The sequence below is a fragment of the Macaca thibetana genome, chromosome 1, assembly GCF_024542745.1.
Source record: "Macaca thibetana thibetana isolate TM-01 chromosome 1, ASM2454274v1, whole genome shotgun sequence".
NCBI classification, from domain to species: Eukaryota; Metazoa; Chordata; class Mammalia; order Primates; family Cercopithecidae; genus Macaca; species Macaca thibetana.
The window spans coordinates 186001491-186016880 of NC_065578.1; the positions used below are offsets into that span (position 1 = coordinate 186001491).

General features: G+C 44.5%; 1 protein-coding gene and 1 long non-coding RNA gene across 4 annotated transcripts in view; one reads left to right on the plus strand and one right to left on the minus strand.

Annotated features, from left to right (window-relative positions):
* LOC126940775 (uncharacterized) overlaps positions 1-15390 on the plus strand; it is a 77021-nt gene that overhangs the window by 44788 nt on the left and 16843 nt on the right. For both annotated transcript variants that reach the window (XR_007720904.1, XR_007720903.1), the window contains exon 2: positions 10048-10153. This is a non-coding gene — a long non-coding RNA (uncharacterized LOC126940775). The remainder of the gene's footprint in view (positions 1-10047; positions 10154-15390) is intronic.
* The window catches only part of BRINP2 (BMP/retinoic acid inducible neural specific 2), a 110986-nt gene continuing 100188 nt past the window's right edge, over positions 4593-15390 (minus strand). For both annotated transcript variants that reach the window (XM_050766905.1, XM_050766913.1), the window contains exons 5-8: positions 13442-13547; positions 10595-10831; positions 8257-8479; positions 4593-6641 (exon numbers count right to left, since the gene is read on the minus strand). In XM_050766905.1, the coding sequence (XP_050622862.1) occupies positions 5525-6641; positions 8257-8479; positions 10595-10831; positions 13442-13547 (1683 nt within the window). In that variant the 3' untranslated portion in view covers positions 4593-5524. The remainder of the gene's footprint in view (positions 6642-8256; positions 8480-10594; positions 10832-13441; positions 13548-15390) is intronic.

Consider the following 15390-nt stretch of genomic DNA (forward strand, 5'->3'; position numbering starts at 1 on the left):
ATCCAACATGCAAATCCAGATCTGACTTTACATCCTACACAGTCTCCTGTGCCACACTGCTTGTAACATCATGAAATGATAACAGAAGTACAATCAGTACCTGCATGGGAAGTCCAACTTACTCTTCCATAGGAGAGCAAACTGGGGGTCAGAGAAGTGGAGAGCCTTGCTCACAATTACAGAGCTGGCTGGTAGCAGCACCAGAATGAGAAACCAGAAGAAATCTGTGTGTCTAATGCCATCAGACTACCTAAATTTCCCGACCTATCCTTCCTCCTTAACATGCGGAGTGCATGTTCTAGAGAGAAGGAAAGCATGCCAGGAGTTCAAGCCACAGTTTTGTTTCTTGGGTAAGATGACTCCCTTGGCCCTTGCTCTTTGTGATTTGCTGTTGGTAGCAGCCAGGACTCTTAGTATACAGCAGAGTATCACTGCATTACTCTCCTTGGCCATGACCCTAGATCTAGACCACAGGAACTACACAGCGCAAGACCTTTGGATGCTGGTGGGACCCAGTCACCTCTAGACTTCACATGGAGGAAGTTTTCAGAAATTATCAAATTTTTAATGACATTCAAACTCTCCAATTGGTGGTTTATAGAAAACAGCAACAAATTGAAGGCAGGATGTTGCAATTAAAAAGCATGGAGCTGAGATGGTGGTCATCAGGAAACCAGCAAGTTAATCACTCTATTTCTAGCCTAGATGGAAACAGGCCTACTCTGTGCTTCAAGCTTCTAAGGGGTGAAACTTCAGTCCTTTTCTTTCACTTGTCACAGTAGCTGATTATTTTTGTTAAAATCAATTACAGGGAAAAGTTTGAAGATACCTCCATCTCATAGAAGCCTTCTTCTCCTCCCTGGAAAACTGCCTTCTCTCCTCCATCCCCACACTCCTAAGGCCTGGCCAAGGTCCCTGTCATCTCTAGGACCCAAATGTCACTTACTGGCAAAGAGAGGTAGAGAAGAAACCCGATGAGACTTCTATTCCTAGCTCTGATAATAGACACAACCATGAGAAAGTTTTTTAACTTCTCAATTTTTTTTTTTTTTTTTTGACACGGAGTTTTGCCCTGTCGCCTAGGCTGGAGTGCAATAAATAATGCAATCTTGACTCACTGCAGCCTCCCCCTCCCACGTTCCAGCGATTCTCCTGCCTCAGCCTTCCTGGTAGCTGGGATTACAGGCACACACCATCACGCCCAGCTAGTTTTTTGTATTTTTAGTAGAGAGGGTTTCACTGTGTTGGCCAGGCTGGTCTCGAACTCCTGACCGCAAGTGATCCACCTGTCTTGGCCTCCCAAAGTGCTGGGATTACAGGCATGAGCCACCAGGCCTGGCAAACTACTCAGTTGTTTCTTTTTTCTTTTTTTTGGTAGAGGAGGGGGAATACAGTCTCACTCTGTCGTCACTCAGGCTGGAGTGCAGTGGTGTGATTTTGGCTCACTGCAACCTCCGCCTGCTGGGTTCAAGCAATTCTCCTGCCTCAGCCTCCCGAGTAGCTGGGACTACAGGCATGTGCCACCATGCCCGGCTAACTTTTGTGTTTTTAGTAGAGACGGGGTGTCACCATGCTAGCCAGGCTAGTCTTGAACTCCTGACCACGTGATCCACCTGCCTTGGCCTCCCAAAGTGCTGGGATTACAGGCATGAGCTGCTGCGCCCAGCCAACTTCTCAATTTTTTAACCTCTTTTTCCTCATGTCAAAAATGAGACTGTTTTACTAGATGACTTCTAAAAATCTTCCAACTCTAAAAATCTAATTTTCTATCTTGCCATTGGGTTAACTTCTAAGACTGATTTCTTTTTCAGGGTATTTTAGTTTTCATGCAGAATATAATGGCCAAAAAATAAAAATAAAAAAAGATTTTTCTGACATGCAAAAGAATAGACCTATCTGATGAAATTACAGACTTTCAAGTGGCATTTTGGGACAGGATATCATGTAGGCAACATATTCTGTCTACTTACAAGGCAGCTTTGCCTATCATGACCACTATTTTTATATTTTGATAAAGAAAAAAATAACACAGAAGAACTGGAACTAAACTATTAGTAATACCCAGTATTGGAAGTGATCTTCATTTATGTTTTTGGCTGTTGATGCATGAGTGTGCTTCCAGAGCATAGCAATATTTTATTAGCAGCAGGTATTAAATATATTATTTAGTATTAGAAATATTAGTCTCAAGTATTAGGGCAGATTAGCATTTGATGTATTAGTTCTTTGGGGTTACAATTAAAACTTGAATTCCTAATTGTTATTATCCAATGCATAGTAGGAAGTATATTGTGATTTTGCTCTTAATTCTACAATGAGTTCACCAACACTGATAATCCAGTACTAATTCATGACAATTCTTTATTTGTAACTGTGTCTGTGAATAGGTGGTTCACATATTTTGGTTATTATAGACTTTAAAGGTGACAGTTTCAACTGAGGACAGCCTTTTCTTATTATGGCATTTCTTAGCCAAGCTTTCTGAAAAAACTCTGTGTTAAACTCATGGTTTCAAGCCTTTGAAAGCTTCTTAAAGGATGCTACTCATCCCTTACACCCCCTCTTCTTCCACCTGTGTTCTAGAAGCAAAGTCTTTGGCCTGCTCCTTTGACACAAGCTCTTCTACACCAAGCACCCTATCACTGTCCCAGAACAGACAAATCAGACATCTATCACAGATAACAGATGACTAGGTCAAATATAGACATTTCTACCTCTGTAATTAATATTTGTTAGGCCCTCTATCAATACGATACTTGCATCTGGAATCAAAGGCACCACTAAATATTTACCAGTGTGTAGTAGTACTTTTAGATGGAGTTGGTACACTATGCTTCATAGTTTAAACCTCCAGACAGGCAAGATGTGGAAAGCTTAGGAAATGGATGCATATGTTCCCTAAAGCCACAATACATCACACCATCATCTTCCTGAAACCCTCCCAAGACAAGAGATCTTGTATTTCTGAAATAAACAGACACAGCATCCTTACTAATAACTCCATAGGTGCAATTTTGTCCCAGTCTGGTCACTGATACAAAGACAGATGGCTGAGGTTTCCCACCCCTCACCACAACTGTGGGAATACCCTAGGTGGGATGTGAGCCCTCATGTGATGACTCTGTTCCCACTAGGACAGTCACGCTTGTGCTACTGAGGCTCCACACTGCTTTGTGCACTGTACATTCTCAATGGCTGTCCTCCCCACTCTGAGTATTGCTGTGCCTGGCAGTTGACAGTTTGCTAAAGGTGCACCTTTAATTAATGAGTAAGAGTCCCTGTCCACACTCCTACTGCCTGTAGACATACACTTTCAGAGCGCTAAAATCAGACTCCGGTATCTACCACTCAAACCCCATCACTGGAAGGTATCAAAGCCTTCCCACCATTTGTCACCCCCTTCCCACCAAAAGCACCCTCATCGGTTACATCTCAACACTCCCGCTGATGGTGTCATCTGCCTATTCCATCTCCCATGGGTGAGGAGCTCTGTACAAACTTCCCAAAGCAAGCAATGGCTTTAGAAATAGACAGCCAATAACCGTGCTCACCCCAGATCATCCTATCACTCTGTATTGCTACCCTGGAAGCCTTCAGAAAAGTGATGAAGAAAGAAATGCCCCAGGCTGCTTATCTACCAAGGATTTCAGTTTCTTATAGGTTGAAAGACCATGCAATGATTAAATATAATGTCAAATTCTTCCGCATGCAATAATAAACATAGAAGGCCCCCGGGCAGAGAGACATAATCATCGTCTCATTGTCTTCCATTTCACTTTATGCCAACTGAGATATATACCACAGATAGGAAATGAGATACTTCATATTTATGTGGTGACTCTCTCCTGAATAAAATGGGGGTTGTCATGCCTATGCATTGTGGTTGGAATGTGAAGCATAGACAGAGAAGTGATTCTCCAAAAGAGATGCTATGAAGTGATTCTCATACCACCTGGAGGGAGGCACTAGGAGAAAAGGATGCATTGTTCTGTGTCCTATACGTCAAAGCTGCTATTTGGTTGGGAATGTGGTAATCAGACAGAATGGAGGGAGCCGATGCTACATTTCCGTCTTTCCCAGTTTTCTCAAAGGGTGATCCCATACCATAAGATGCAGCGTATGGGAAATTCTCCTGATGTCTGCAGCAGTGTCGGCAAACAGGAGCCCCTTTAGCAGGACTTTTTCCAGTGCAAAGACTGCAGTTCCTCTTCGAAGCAAGGCCTTTTTAACTACTCTCCCCATCATGGGAAATCCTGGTTTGAGGACCCATGTTAACCCTCACACCCAGAGAGAAGAAAAGGTGGTGGGAGTGTAGTGAGATAACTCTCTGGGATAGTTCTACCTCACTTCTCATTTAATCTCTCTCTCTCATACACCCCTCACACCCCAGTCAGCACAGGCACTCATTCCCTTGTGTAACTTGCGTATCTGTCAATCAACCAGCCTCCCACACAGTACTATCTCTGCTTCATGGACACTCTTGTGTCATGCAAATAGCAATTAAAAAGAAAAATCCAGGTAACCCAGGGAACGATACTCTCTTTTTTTCTTTTTTCTCTCATTTTTCCCACTAAAAAAGGCCTTTCCAAAAATATATTAAACCAGGTAAATGTTTACTTAGATGTTCAGGTGGTTGGAACAGATTGACAAGGAAAACAATCACAAAATAAATAATTTTGTTTTGTTTTTTTGTTATTTTTTTAAAAAAAGAACATTTTCCTACACATTGTCTCTCTCTCTCTCTCTCTCTAACTTGATAGAGCTGCTTTCTTGGACAGAGAGATGCTGTTGGAAAGGAGCTCTGAAGGAACCACAAGGGGAACTGGTAACAATCCAGGGCCCTGAAACTTGGTGGGGGGAGGAGGCAGCAGAGAAGGAGGAGTAAGGGAGGGGAGCAAGGAGGCCGCTGCCTGCCCTTGGCACTCGTTCCTCTGTTGGTTGTACTTCTCATGTTTCCCAGTCAGCATTTGGGAGGGCACAGAGGAGGCAGCATACAAAAGTAAGAACCAATGTCAGGATTCACAAAACAACAACATTTTAAGAAATCTGGTTAAAAAGAATACAAAAGTGACTCCACAGAGGGGGAGGAAGAGCTCCGACCCCTCCCATTGTTGTCCCCTCTTGCTTTCTTGAATGACAAGAATCACTTTTAAGGATTTTTGTTTGTTTCATGGTTCGGCTGGTTCTTTTTCTTAATCTCTTCCTTGGCTCCTTTCTTTCAATTGCATTCATTTTAGAAAGCACCGATCGACTTTACAGATCCGAGGCTGCTGAGCTGTAGCCTCCCTGTGCCAGTGTGTGTGTGTGTGTGTGTGTGTGTGTGTGTCTGTGTCTGTGTACGCGCATGTGCACAGTAGCTGTCTCTCTCGCCTGCTTCAGCTCGAGCCTCAAGGTCCCATCTGCTGGATGCCGAAAGTCTCGTGGTGGGAGCATACCCTGTTGGCACTAAGGTGAGGGCTTAGATTATCTTTGTACCCCAGATTCATGGATCGCCTCCTTGCCCAGTGCTGAAGTGGGCCGCCCATTAGCTACAGAGTTTGCCGGTTTCATATTCCACAGGGTTTGGCAGCTTAGAATTGAAAGCCCTCAGGGAGGACTGGATCCTGCCCACCTCATTGTTGGCCAGCTTGAGCCGATGCCGGAGCAAGCAGGAGAAAAGGTCAAGTCGGACTTTGCCAGGTGGAGAAAGCTGGTTCACCCGGTCCCTGAGCTCAATGAGCTGCAAGAGTGCAGAGTCCTGGGAACCTTGAGTATATGGGTAGTCCAGCTGGAGAATTAGGTCCCGGATAGCATCTGGGTCAAAGGGCAGGCTGTAGCCAAAGACCTGCAAGGTGTTAATTTTCATGTAACCCAAATTCTTAGAGGGATCAGTCATCTCCAGGGGCTCATAGTAGATTGTCTCATTGGAGCTGTCATCCAGGGACTTGATGCGGCTCCGTAGGTAAACATGAACTGTCTCAAAGAAAGTCTTCCACCTATTCCCCAAGGTGATAGTCCAGTTTTGGCACTGGGCAGCTGCATCCACGTTAGTCCTTTCCCAGTCAGGAAAGCTGCCCTCATTCACAGGCATGAACCAGCTCTCAGAGTGGCTGCCCCCAAAGGGGTTGACATAGATGGCCATGACAGGCTCCAGGGTGCTGTTCTTGGTGAGACAGATCTGCAAGGACAAGGCCAACATCACGTGCACCAGCCCAGGCTTGTACTTGTTGCTCTTCAGGGTGAGCAGCATGCGCTTCCTCCAGGAAGGGTCAAACCAGCTGCCCAGCCGCATGTCATTGCTGATGAATATGGAGTGTACCTCAATGCGGCTATCCTGCTTCTGCAGCAGGTACTTTAGCTCCAGGTCCTGCAAGTCTGTCTCCAGCCCAAGAAAGTTCTCCAGTGACTCAGCCACCTCTGGCCGGCACAGCCCCTGGGCCAGCACATAGCCTGGATTGCAGCTCCCACAGCGTGTGCTATTGTCTGGAGCACAGTGGGCACATGCGGGCCCTTCGCCCAAGGCACATGGGATGGGGCCCTGGCAGGAAGATTGATCATAAGGGCAGGTGCAGCTGTGGCTCTGTTCCAGGAAAGTGCCAGGAAAGGTGCTTTCCCCACAGTAGAGGAGGGACTGGATTCGGTTCCACCAGTAGGACAAGGACCTTTGGGAGCAGAGATAAAATGAAGTAAGAGTGAAAAGAAGTCACACACTGACACCCTCCGTAAGGGTAGCAAGACATTGACCACTAGGCATGGAAGGCAATGAGGAAGATAAAATCCCTGAGATCTCTGAGTGGTGGAAACTCTACTTTACTACTTTGGACTAATTGAGCAAAGCCTAGAGTTCTGTGTCTGATGGGTCAGCACCAGAAATACTGGACACCAAACTTGTACTGAGAGCAACTAGGCTCATCTCTCCCAAGTCCTCCTTCATTCCCTTATTCAAAAACCTACAGAGGATCTCCAGCATCTTTTGTGTCAAATCTGTTTTCAGTCTTCTAAATAAGATGGCTCTTCAAATCTTCTAACTTCTTGCCAATTTTCATTCCCTCTTCAAGGTTTCTGTCCTTTCTCTTCTCTCTGCTCCTCTCACTCCTCCACCAAGAGCAGAAATTTTCTATGGCTGATTCTCTTAAAATTTTGATTTTAGCTCTTATGTTACCTCTTCAGAGAAGTCTACCCTGATGTCCCTGCCAGAAGAACCACTGCACTGACTCTCCATCACATCACTCTGTTTTATTCAATCCATGACAATTATCAGTATCTGAAATTATTTATTTATTGTTTACTTGTTTATAAACTTCTTCCCTGTTAATAAATACCATGAAAGCAGGAACACTGTCTTGAGACCAACAGCTTCTCAGAAATGAGAATTGTTTCTATGCATGGTAAGCATTTAATCATTATTTGTTGAAAGAAGAATAAATGAACTCCTCTCAAAACCTCTTCTTTGTACGCTTCCCTTCTTACCTGTGCCTCTGATAGAGCTGCACCACTCGGTTGCTGGCTGTGAAGGTGGCCTCCTTGACTTGGAAGACTGTCCTACCTCACGTGTACCAGAGCAATTTCCCTCTCTTCCAAGACTTTCTTCTCCAAGGAAGCTTTCCTTTCTGGTTTTTACCTCTAGGAGACTATCCCTTTGATTTATGTTCCACCACCACAAATTTAAGTGGTTGCCACATAGTTATAATTTTCTAGTTTTTATGTTTCTGTTTGTTAAATCTTTCCAATTCATGAATACCCCTGCAGCTTAATAGTAAGGCATGGAATATGGATTCAAAAACTTGTCAAATAAATAAATGAATGAGTGGATGAACAAGTGGATGCCTGTAATGATACAGCCCCACTCTATCCCTGAGGGTGCAGGTCTCTACTTTCTTTCCTCCTGTGACCCAGAGCAGAATCATTTGTTTGACACAAGCCAGTGTGTGTGTTTTTCATCAGATGCAATAGCTGGATGAAATTTAACTCCATCGCTTTTTTTCTTAGACTTATTAAAATGGAAATCAGTAAATGAGAATTAGAGCATTACTAGAATAACATTTGAATCAACTATAATTTAGATAAAAGTAAAATCAGCCCATCTTTTTTTTCTCTGTCTCACTTCAGACACAGCTCACAGCTGAGAATGACACACATGAGTAGGCTGAGATAACTGGAAGGCTATGTGTGAGTCACCACTCCCAGATCCCCTACATTGGACAGAGGGTTCTCCTTGGCCTCAGCAGCTGTCGGGGGAGGTGCTGAGCTCTGCTCTAGCATCCGGGGAGCGCTCACCTCTCCTTGGGCAGGCGGAAGCGAGGCTGGCGATGACAGCGCTTGCAGAGGTTGAAGAGCCGGCGGACGATCCGATGGGTCTTTTTGAACAGCACTTTCAAGCCAGCTCCCAGCTGCTGGTAGCGGTGCTGAAGGCTGGTGTCCATGGCCCAGAACTGGGAGATAGCTGTGGAGTTCAGGAACCGGTCATCGGGCAGCCTTTTCAGCAGGGCCTGGAACTCTTCTGTGAACAAGAACGCAGGACCTGAGCTGAGGGACAGCTATGCAGAGCTCTGGTAGGGACAGGTGGACACTGCCCAGATCCAGGGCCCTTCAGAGTTACTGCATGAGGAAGGAGGCTGCTTTTTTAAAAATCAACACCTTTATTGAGAAATAATTAACAAGTTGTAAAATATGGCCTCGTGAATTTTCTCATCTTTTCTACCCCTATGCCTCTGAATTTCAAAATAGATCTCTGCCACCCTCAGAGGGGCCAGAGCTCCTGCTATTGCAAATGACATTGGATGCATCTCTTTCCCCCTTTATACTTCCTTCTGAGACATCCACAACACTATCTCAGGCCAATCCTCTTCAGTAGCACCACAACACCCATATGGAACATGTGGGGCCCTCGTGAAGGTGAGTGTGCACCCAGACTGGCACAAGTAGGCCCAGAGAAGATGCAGCACCTAGCTCAGAAATCTTTCTAGAAATCCTCCAGTCCCTGAGACCGGCCTCTCCCATCCATATCCTCCTCTCTGACTGTCTAAGATACTCTTCTTCTCTTTTCGGCTTCAGTTCTTGGGCAGATACCCATTCTGCCCTACAGCAAATTTAGAAGCAATCTGCCTTCTGCTTCTAAGTTCCTGCTGAGTCTAGGTTCTCCGTAGGGCTTCCTGGGCACACCATGGCTTCTGAACTCATGCGCAGGTTTCTGTGCATTGCTCTGCTTTTCCTTGGGACCTGCAGCTGCCAGGTCTCCTGGTGGAGGTCTAGAGAGCCCTGATTTATTCATTAGCAGTAACTCATAGTAGTAAAGGCCCAAAGTCATGTTATGGACCATAACCCACCACCATAGCCCAAAGCATGGGGCTGGGGACTGGAATGTGATATTCTCCTTAGCTACTAAATGCCTTGTCCAGGACTTAAAATGGCAACCCCTGGGGCCTCAGCTCATTTTCATTTCTCATGTACCTGGTTCCTCATTTCCCCGGAAGACTGGAGAAGCATGCCTAGTAATGGCACTAACATCTAGTATGTGCACAGTTAAAACATTTGAGTATATGGAAGAGCATGCAGAACAAAAAGGCAAACTCCCATGTGTCTGCCATTAGCTTTTGCCATTCTGCCATATTGGCTTCAGATTTTTTTCTTTAAGAAATAAAGCAAACCAAATATACTGCACATGAGGGCCCTAAACTTCCCTTTCTCTCTATCCAGATATAACCACTCTCTTGATGTTTTCTTTTCCATTATCACATATTTTTAATTTTTTTACAAATGTAGTTATCCATAAAAGTATCATGTATTGGGTATCCTGTTTGTAAACATTATATAAATAGTATTAAACATGTATTATATTTAATAAATTATAGTATTATATGAAGACATTATATAAATATATATAATGTAACCTTTTTGTCTTGGTTTGTTTTATTTAATATTATGTTTTTGAACTATAACCACATAAATATCATTCATTTAGTGTTGAAATGTGCAAATATACCATGCAGAGTTATTTATACATTGAATTCATCTACATGATCTCATGTGAGCCTTCCATTCACTATTATCACCCTCCCTCTTTTTCAGATGAGGAAACTCAGACCTTGAGAAGCTGCACGGCTAATCCAAGGTCATAAAGCTTGTCAAACCAGGCAAGGATGCAAAACTAGTTCTCTTGAATCTGGGTCTCAAGGTAACTGATATTAGCTTTAACAGCAACAAACAACAACTGAATTGTATTGGATGTCATCTAGAACCATTCTATGCACTTCATTTATTCAACACATATTTATAGTGAACCTTATGTGCAAGCATTGCTCTAGGCACTGTGGAATCAGTAGCAAACAAGACAAACAAGGTCTATGTCCTTAATTATGTTTATCTTAGTTTATTAAGTCCTTAAAACACACCTATGTAAATGGACATAATACCAATGTCCTAGAAAAAAATGAAACCACTTGAGCCTCAGGGTGGTGATATAACCTGGTTGAGGTTACAGACATAGTAACTGGCCGTGTCAGGATCCCCATGAGGATCCTCACCTCTCAAGTTTTGTTCTCCCCAAGTTCTTGCTCTGCACCTCACAGCCACCTCTCATTGACAGGGAGGAATTCTGGGTCAGCTGGCTGCTCACCTGACTCTTCAAACTGCCGGTTGTGAGTGGCCCAGGAGTCTTGGATCTGCAGCAGGCTGTCCTCCATGGCCTGGATGTCAGCATCAGGGCAGTTGCATTCAGGGAAGGTGGGGCTGCACTTGCACCAGCAGTCATTCTCCTTGCAGACGAGCTCACCCTCAGAGCTGCATGTGATGTAGCTGAGTGCTGCGGCTACAAAGCGCTCACGCAGATACTCAGGCAGCAGCACCTGAAGGCCTGGGGAAAGGATGTGTCAAGGAATCTCTGGGAAGAACCAGTGAGGACTCAGTTTTCCATGCCCAAGGCTGCAGGAACCCCAGCTGGGGTTCTGCTGACTTGTGCATCCTGGGTCCAAGCATGGTCACCCCAGGGCCTGATCCTGCTGAGCTTGTTGGGAGAGAAGGCTACTGCTGCCCCAGTGACAGATGGGGGAGGATCTGAAAATGCAGATGGGAACATCAAAGCCCAAGGCTTAGCCAAACCCCTCAGATCAGCCAAATTGAGAGCGTGCATATCATAAGCACAGGCTTATTGGCTACACATCAGCATTTCTGGGATGGAAACGGGAAGATGTTTCAGATAAAAGAAGAGCTTACAGCCCTCTTGGGCAAGAAAACAAGGTTTGATGGGCTTTTTGCCCTGCCTTCTGTAGCCATCCTCCTGTTTTTAGCTTAACTGAGATTAGCAGTAGGCATCCTAGGACATTGTTGAATTCTGACCCTTCTGGGCCTTCCACCCCAGCCCTGATGACCAGGGAAGCTGTCCTGGTTAAGAGATAGGAACAGATATTGTGGGTATACAGTGTCCAGGTACTATGTTGAGTACTTTTTATATATCATTGCAAATAACATTTGTGCTCATACTGAGGTTTTTATAGGTAAGGAAATCCAAGCCCTAAGACCACAGTGACCTGCCCAAATCACAGCACTCATAGAATCTGCTTAGTTTCAGATCCTGCCCTTGTCTCATCAGCTAATACTATATAACTGGGACTGCCTGTCCTATTTCAATAGGATTTAACTCTTAAGAAGATTTGAAGATGGGATGGTGGTCAATGCCCTGAGATCAGTCATGCCTGGATAGATATGAATGGCTCTCAGCTCTCTTCCAATTAGCTTCTGATCTTGGATACAATGCACTAAATTGCTCTGAGCTTCAGTTTTCTCACCCAACTGCAGTAACTACCAGTTTACCTATAGCAGAACATACTCCTAGTTGGCTTCAAGCCACTCACAAGGCGGCTGCTGGAAGCTTACCAAAGGATGAACAAAGGGTAGGCGCACCTTTGGATGCAGTCTGGGCCACATTCGAGGTCAGATCTGCAGGAGGCTCCCCCAGTAGGGACATTGTGAAACCTTGTGCCAGGAAAGTGAGGAATATAAGAATTTCTGGATATGGCGAGCTCCTCTTTCCTCAAATGTCTGCCAGCTGTTTATTTTTAGGCCCTTGACCTTGTCCTTGGCAGGAAACCAGAGAACTCAAAGTATGTATCCCAGTCTCAGCAGGCCTCAAAATATAACTTAAAATTGCCAGCAGCAGTGGGTGTTTGTTGTTCTTTCTTGAGGTCTACCTCCAATTCTGAACTGCCCCTAAATTTTCCTTTCTTGGCACTGTGCCTACTGTGGCATTTGAGTGGTTCTCCTCACACACCCCGTCCACATGCTTGCTTTCAGCACTCACCCTTTCCAAGTTCGTTCCTTTCACCTCCCCCATCACATCCCTCCTCCTCACCAGAACACTTCCCATGCTATAAAATAAGTGCCCCGAGAAATGTCTGCATGAGTGATGGGCTATAAAATTAAATAGCATAAACTATTCCAAATGAACAACTAGACATATTGAACTTCACTCACTGCTACTTTCCAGACACAAACCTAGCCCATCCAGGGACCTCAGTGAAGAGGAATGCTAATTGCCTTAGGTAGCTCTAAATAAATGAGTTTTTAATCCTCTTTCTTATATATTTCTTTATTCCTAAAGCATTGCTGGGTCGCATTTGACTCAGGTTGCCTGGAATTTGTAATCGTAGATCCTGGGTGAGGGTTATTGATTTTGTAATGCTGAGACAGTAATATCTTAAACAGAGTACAATTCAGTTAGGCCTTGAGAAAAATGAAGTTTTCCCACTGAACCAGTTTGCATAGCCCTGCCCCCAGGATGTCTGTGGGGAACAGAGAGCAACAGATGCACGTCTGCCCTTAGCCCCCAACCTCCAGAGTTAGTGTAGTTTTCTTTCCCTTTTCTTTCACAGTTTTGCTTGTTCTGTCTCAAATCAAATTCTTATTCTTCTCAAACTCATCTCCTGACTTTGAATCACCCATTTGCAAGATCACAGACAGATAACAGAAAGCAGGGGCCACCTTCAAACTGTGGTTCCAGTAAGTAGTGGTTCCCCACTTTGTATAGCTCTTAGTTGAGCTGGATGGTAGTCTTATAACCACTCTGTAAAGGCCAGCTATTCCTCAATGTGTCTTTGGGATAAAGCAGAGAGTTTTCTGGGAAATGAAGATCGTTGAACTAGGTAAAGGCTTATAAGGATGGGTATGCTGTTCCTTACAGGATTGTGACAGAGGACTTGAGATGGAATGTGAAGCGGGATGATTGAGGTGTCATGTGATATGAGCAATCAATCTGGGGTATAGGGCAAACCATACCAGAAAATTTCTTAAAACATGATGGAAAGTTGTTAAATACAGGTCCCAGAACTTGTGGTAGTGCTTGTCTTAAGAAAGGTTTCATCAAATGGAACAGGCAGAATTTTATCCTGCTATTTGATCTAGGTTTTTTTTTGTTTTTTGTTTTTTAATCAGGTGTGAAAGGTATGAAAACTATCACAGTGCTGCTTACCAAGTAACTGCACTTTGTTCTCCGGACTCTGTACCAGGACAGAACTGACTGAGTCCAGATTGTCATAATTGCTGCAGCCCAGAGGACCGGTCCTGGTCTCGGTGACCTAGAAAAGGAAGGAGTAGGGAGTGGGTTTAGATAACAAGTGGAGACTCCCTTTGTACTTCCCTTCTCCAGCTGCTCCAGCTCCAGCTCCACATCCTGTCCTCGACCAGCTACAGCAGTGATACGTGCCTTTTCGTACTCCAGAGGTAGAAAGTCACTTTCTTCCTTGTCCTGAGGCAGTGAGTGTCTGTTACATATGGCTGGCTGGCAGCAGCAGTTGTATGTAAGTGAGAGCCTTTCAGAGAGAGCCAAAGGGAATTTGTGTCTGGAAAGGCGGAGAATGCTGGAGAAGGAGTGAAACCTTAAGCTCGAGTCACCCCTTCTCCCTCCAGAAGAAGGCAAGAGGCCATATGTGGTCCCTGTCAGCCTGCTGGCAAGCCCAGCTGCATCCACTTGATGTGCTACTCACAGGCTTTATGGATCCTAAAGATGAAAAGCACTAGAGAAATATGAGTTATGAGTATTAGTATTAGTATTAAACATTTAAGTCCCACCTCGGCACTGAGACGTCCTTAGAGAAAATCAGCCATGGGCTTACTGCATATTTTAATACATATATTAAATATACATAAACTCTTATAGCCATGTAAAATTCCAAAACACCATAGAGTCATTTTAAAATATTATAAAGTTGGCCCATCAGTTTCCCTGATGTTTAAAGTATAAGATGAAAAATGGGAAGCTTTAAATGCACTGAAATAATTATGTAATAAGAATGATGGGGACCAGAGGCCCTTTCTTCTCAGGATCTCTGAAGGCTTTGCCAACAATCAATCAACCAATCAACGAGTATTTATTGAGCAGCCACTGTTTAATTCCATGCAATTCTTCAAACATTTATAGAGCACCTTTCCTGAAGTTCATCGTGGAAGCCCAATCTGACACGTCTGACCTCCTCTTCTGGTTTCAGCACCCCCTGCTTTGCAGTAGGCACAGGAGTTGCAGTTTTGCATCTCTTTCTGCAAGAATGTGATCCATGTCTGGATCCTACACACTATAGGCTCCAAAGAGGGAAGCTCGTGTTTATTTTGCTCACCATTTTGTCGACAGCAATTAACAGTTTCTGGCACATAGTAGGTACTCAATAAACAAGAGAATGCACATATAATATGTTCCAGGCTTTTCAGGGTAGGGAAGTGTGTGCAACAATGTACACACCTCCAGGAGGTCATAACCTGTGGGGGAGGCAGCTGCATACACAGCTGACTGACAGACATCCAAGTCACGGTAGGAGCCCGCGTCATGATGAGCTCTAAGGAAGCACAGCTCTAAACAAAGGGAAACAAGAGAGGAAGTAGCAGAGGAGGCACCATCTGTGTTGGTCCCTAAGGAGAAGTAGGGAGTAGACAGGTGGGAAGAGAGGAAATGTACTATGAGGAAAAGGAGAAGGGGCAGTGTGATCCCTGCAGCACACAGGCTTGGAAGTGCATAGTGCATGTGTCTAGCACCCTGCCTTGTTACCATGGTGAATATGAAAGTGTAAGGGACATTCTTCAAGGGAGTTTAGTAGACCTAGGTTTAAAAAACACACATAGAGCAGAGTGATAAAGTGAGAGATTGCATGATGCTGAGCATAAACAATCAGGAGAGAGGCAGGAGGGATTCCTGTAGCTTGAAGTAGTCCACGAATGCTTTATGAAGGAAGTAAGCCATGAATTCGTTTTCAAGAATGAGTAGGGGTGGCAAGGAAGGGAGGGGAAATTGAATAAAGAAGGGTAACTCCACACAAATACCAAAGGGTAGCAATAGGCACAAAGCGTGAGAGGCAGCAGGGAGAACTAGACCGAGGCCACGCCAGGGGCAGGGACAGCTTCTCTACAGTTTTCCAAATTCTTCCTCCAAGA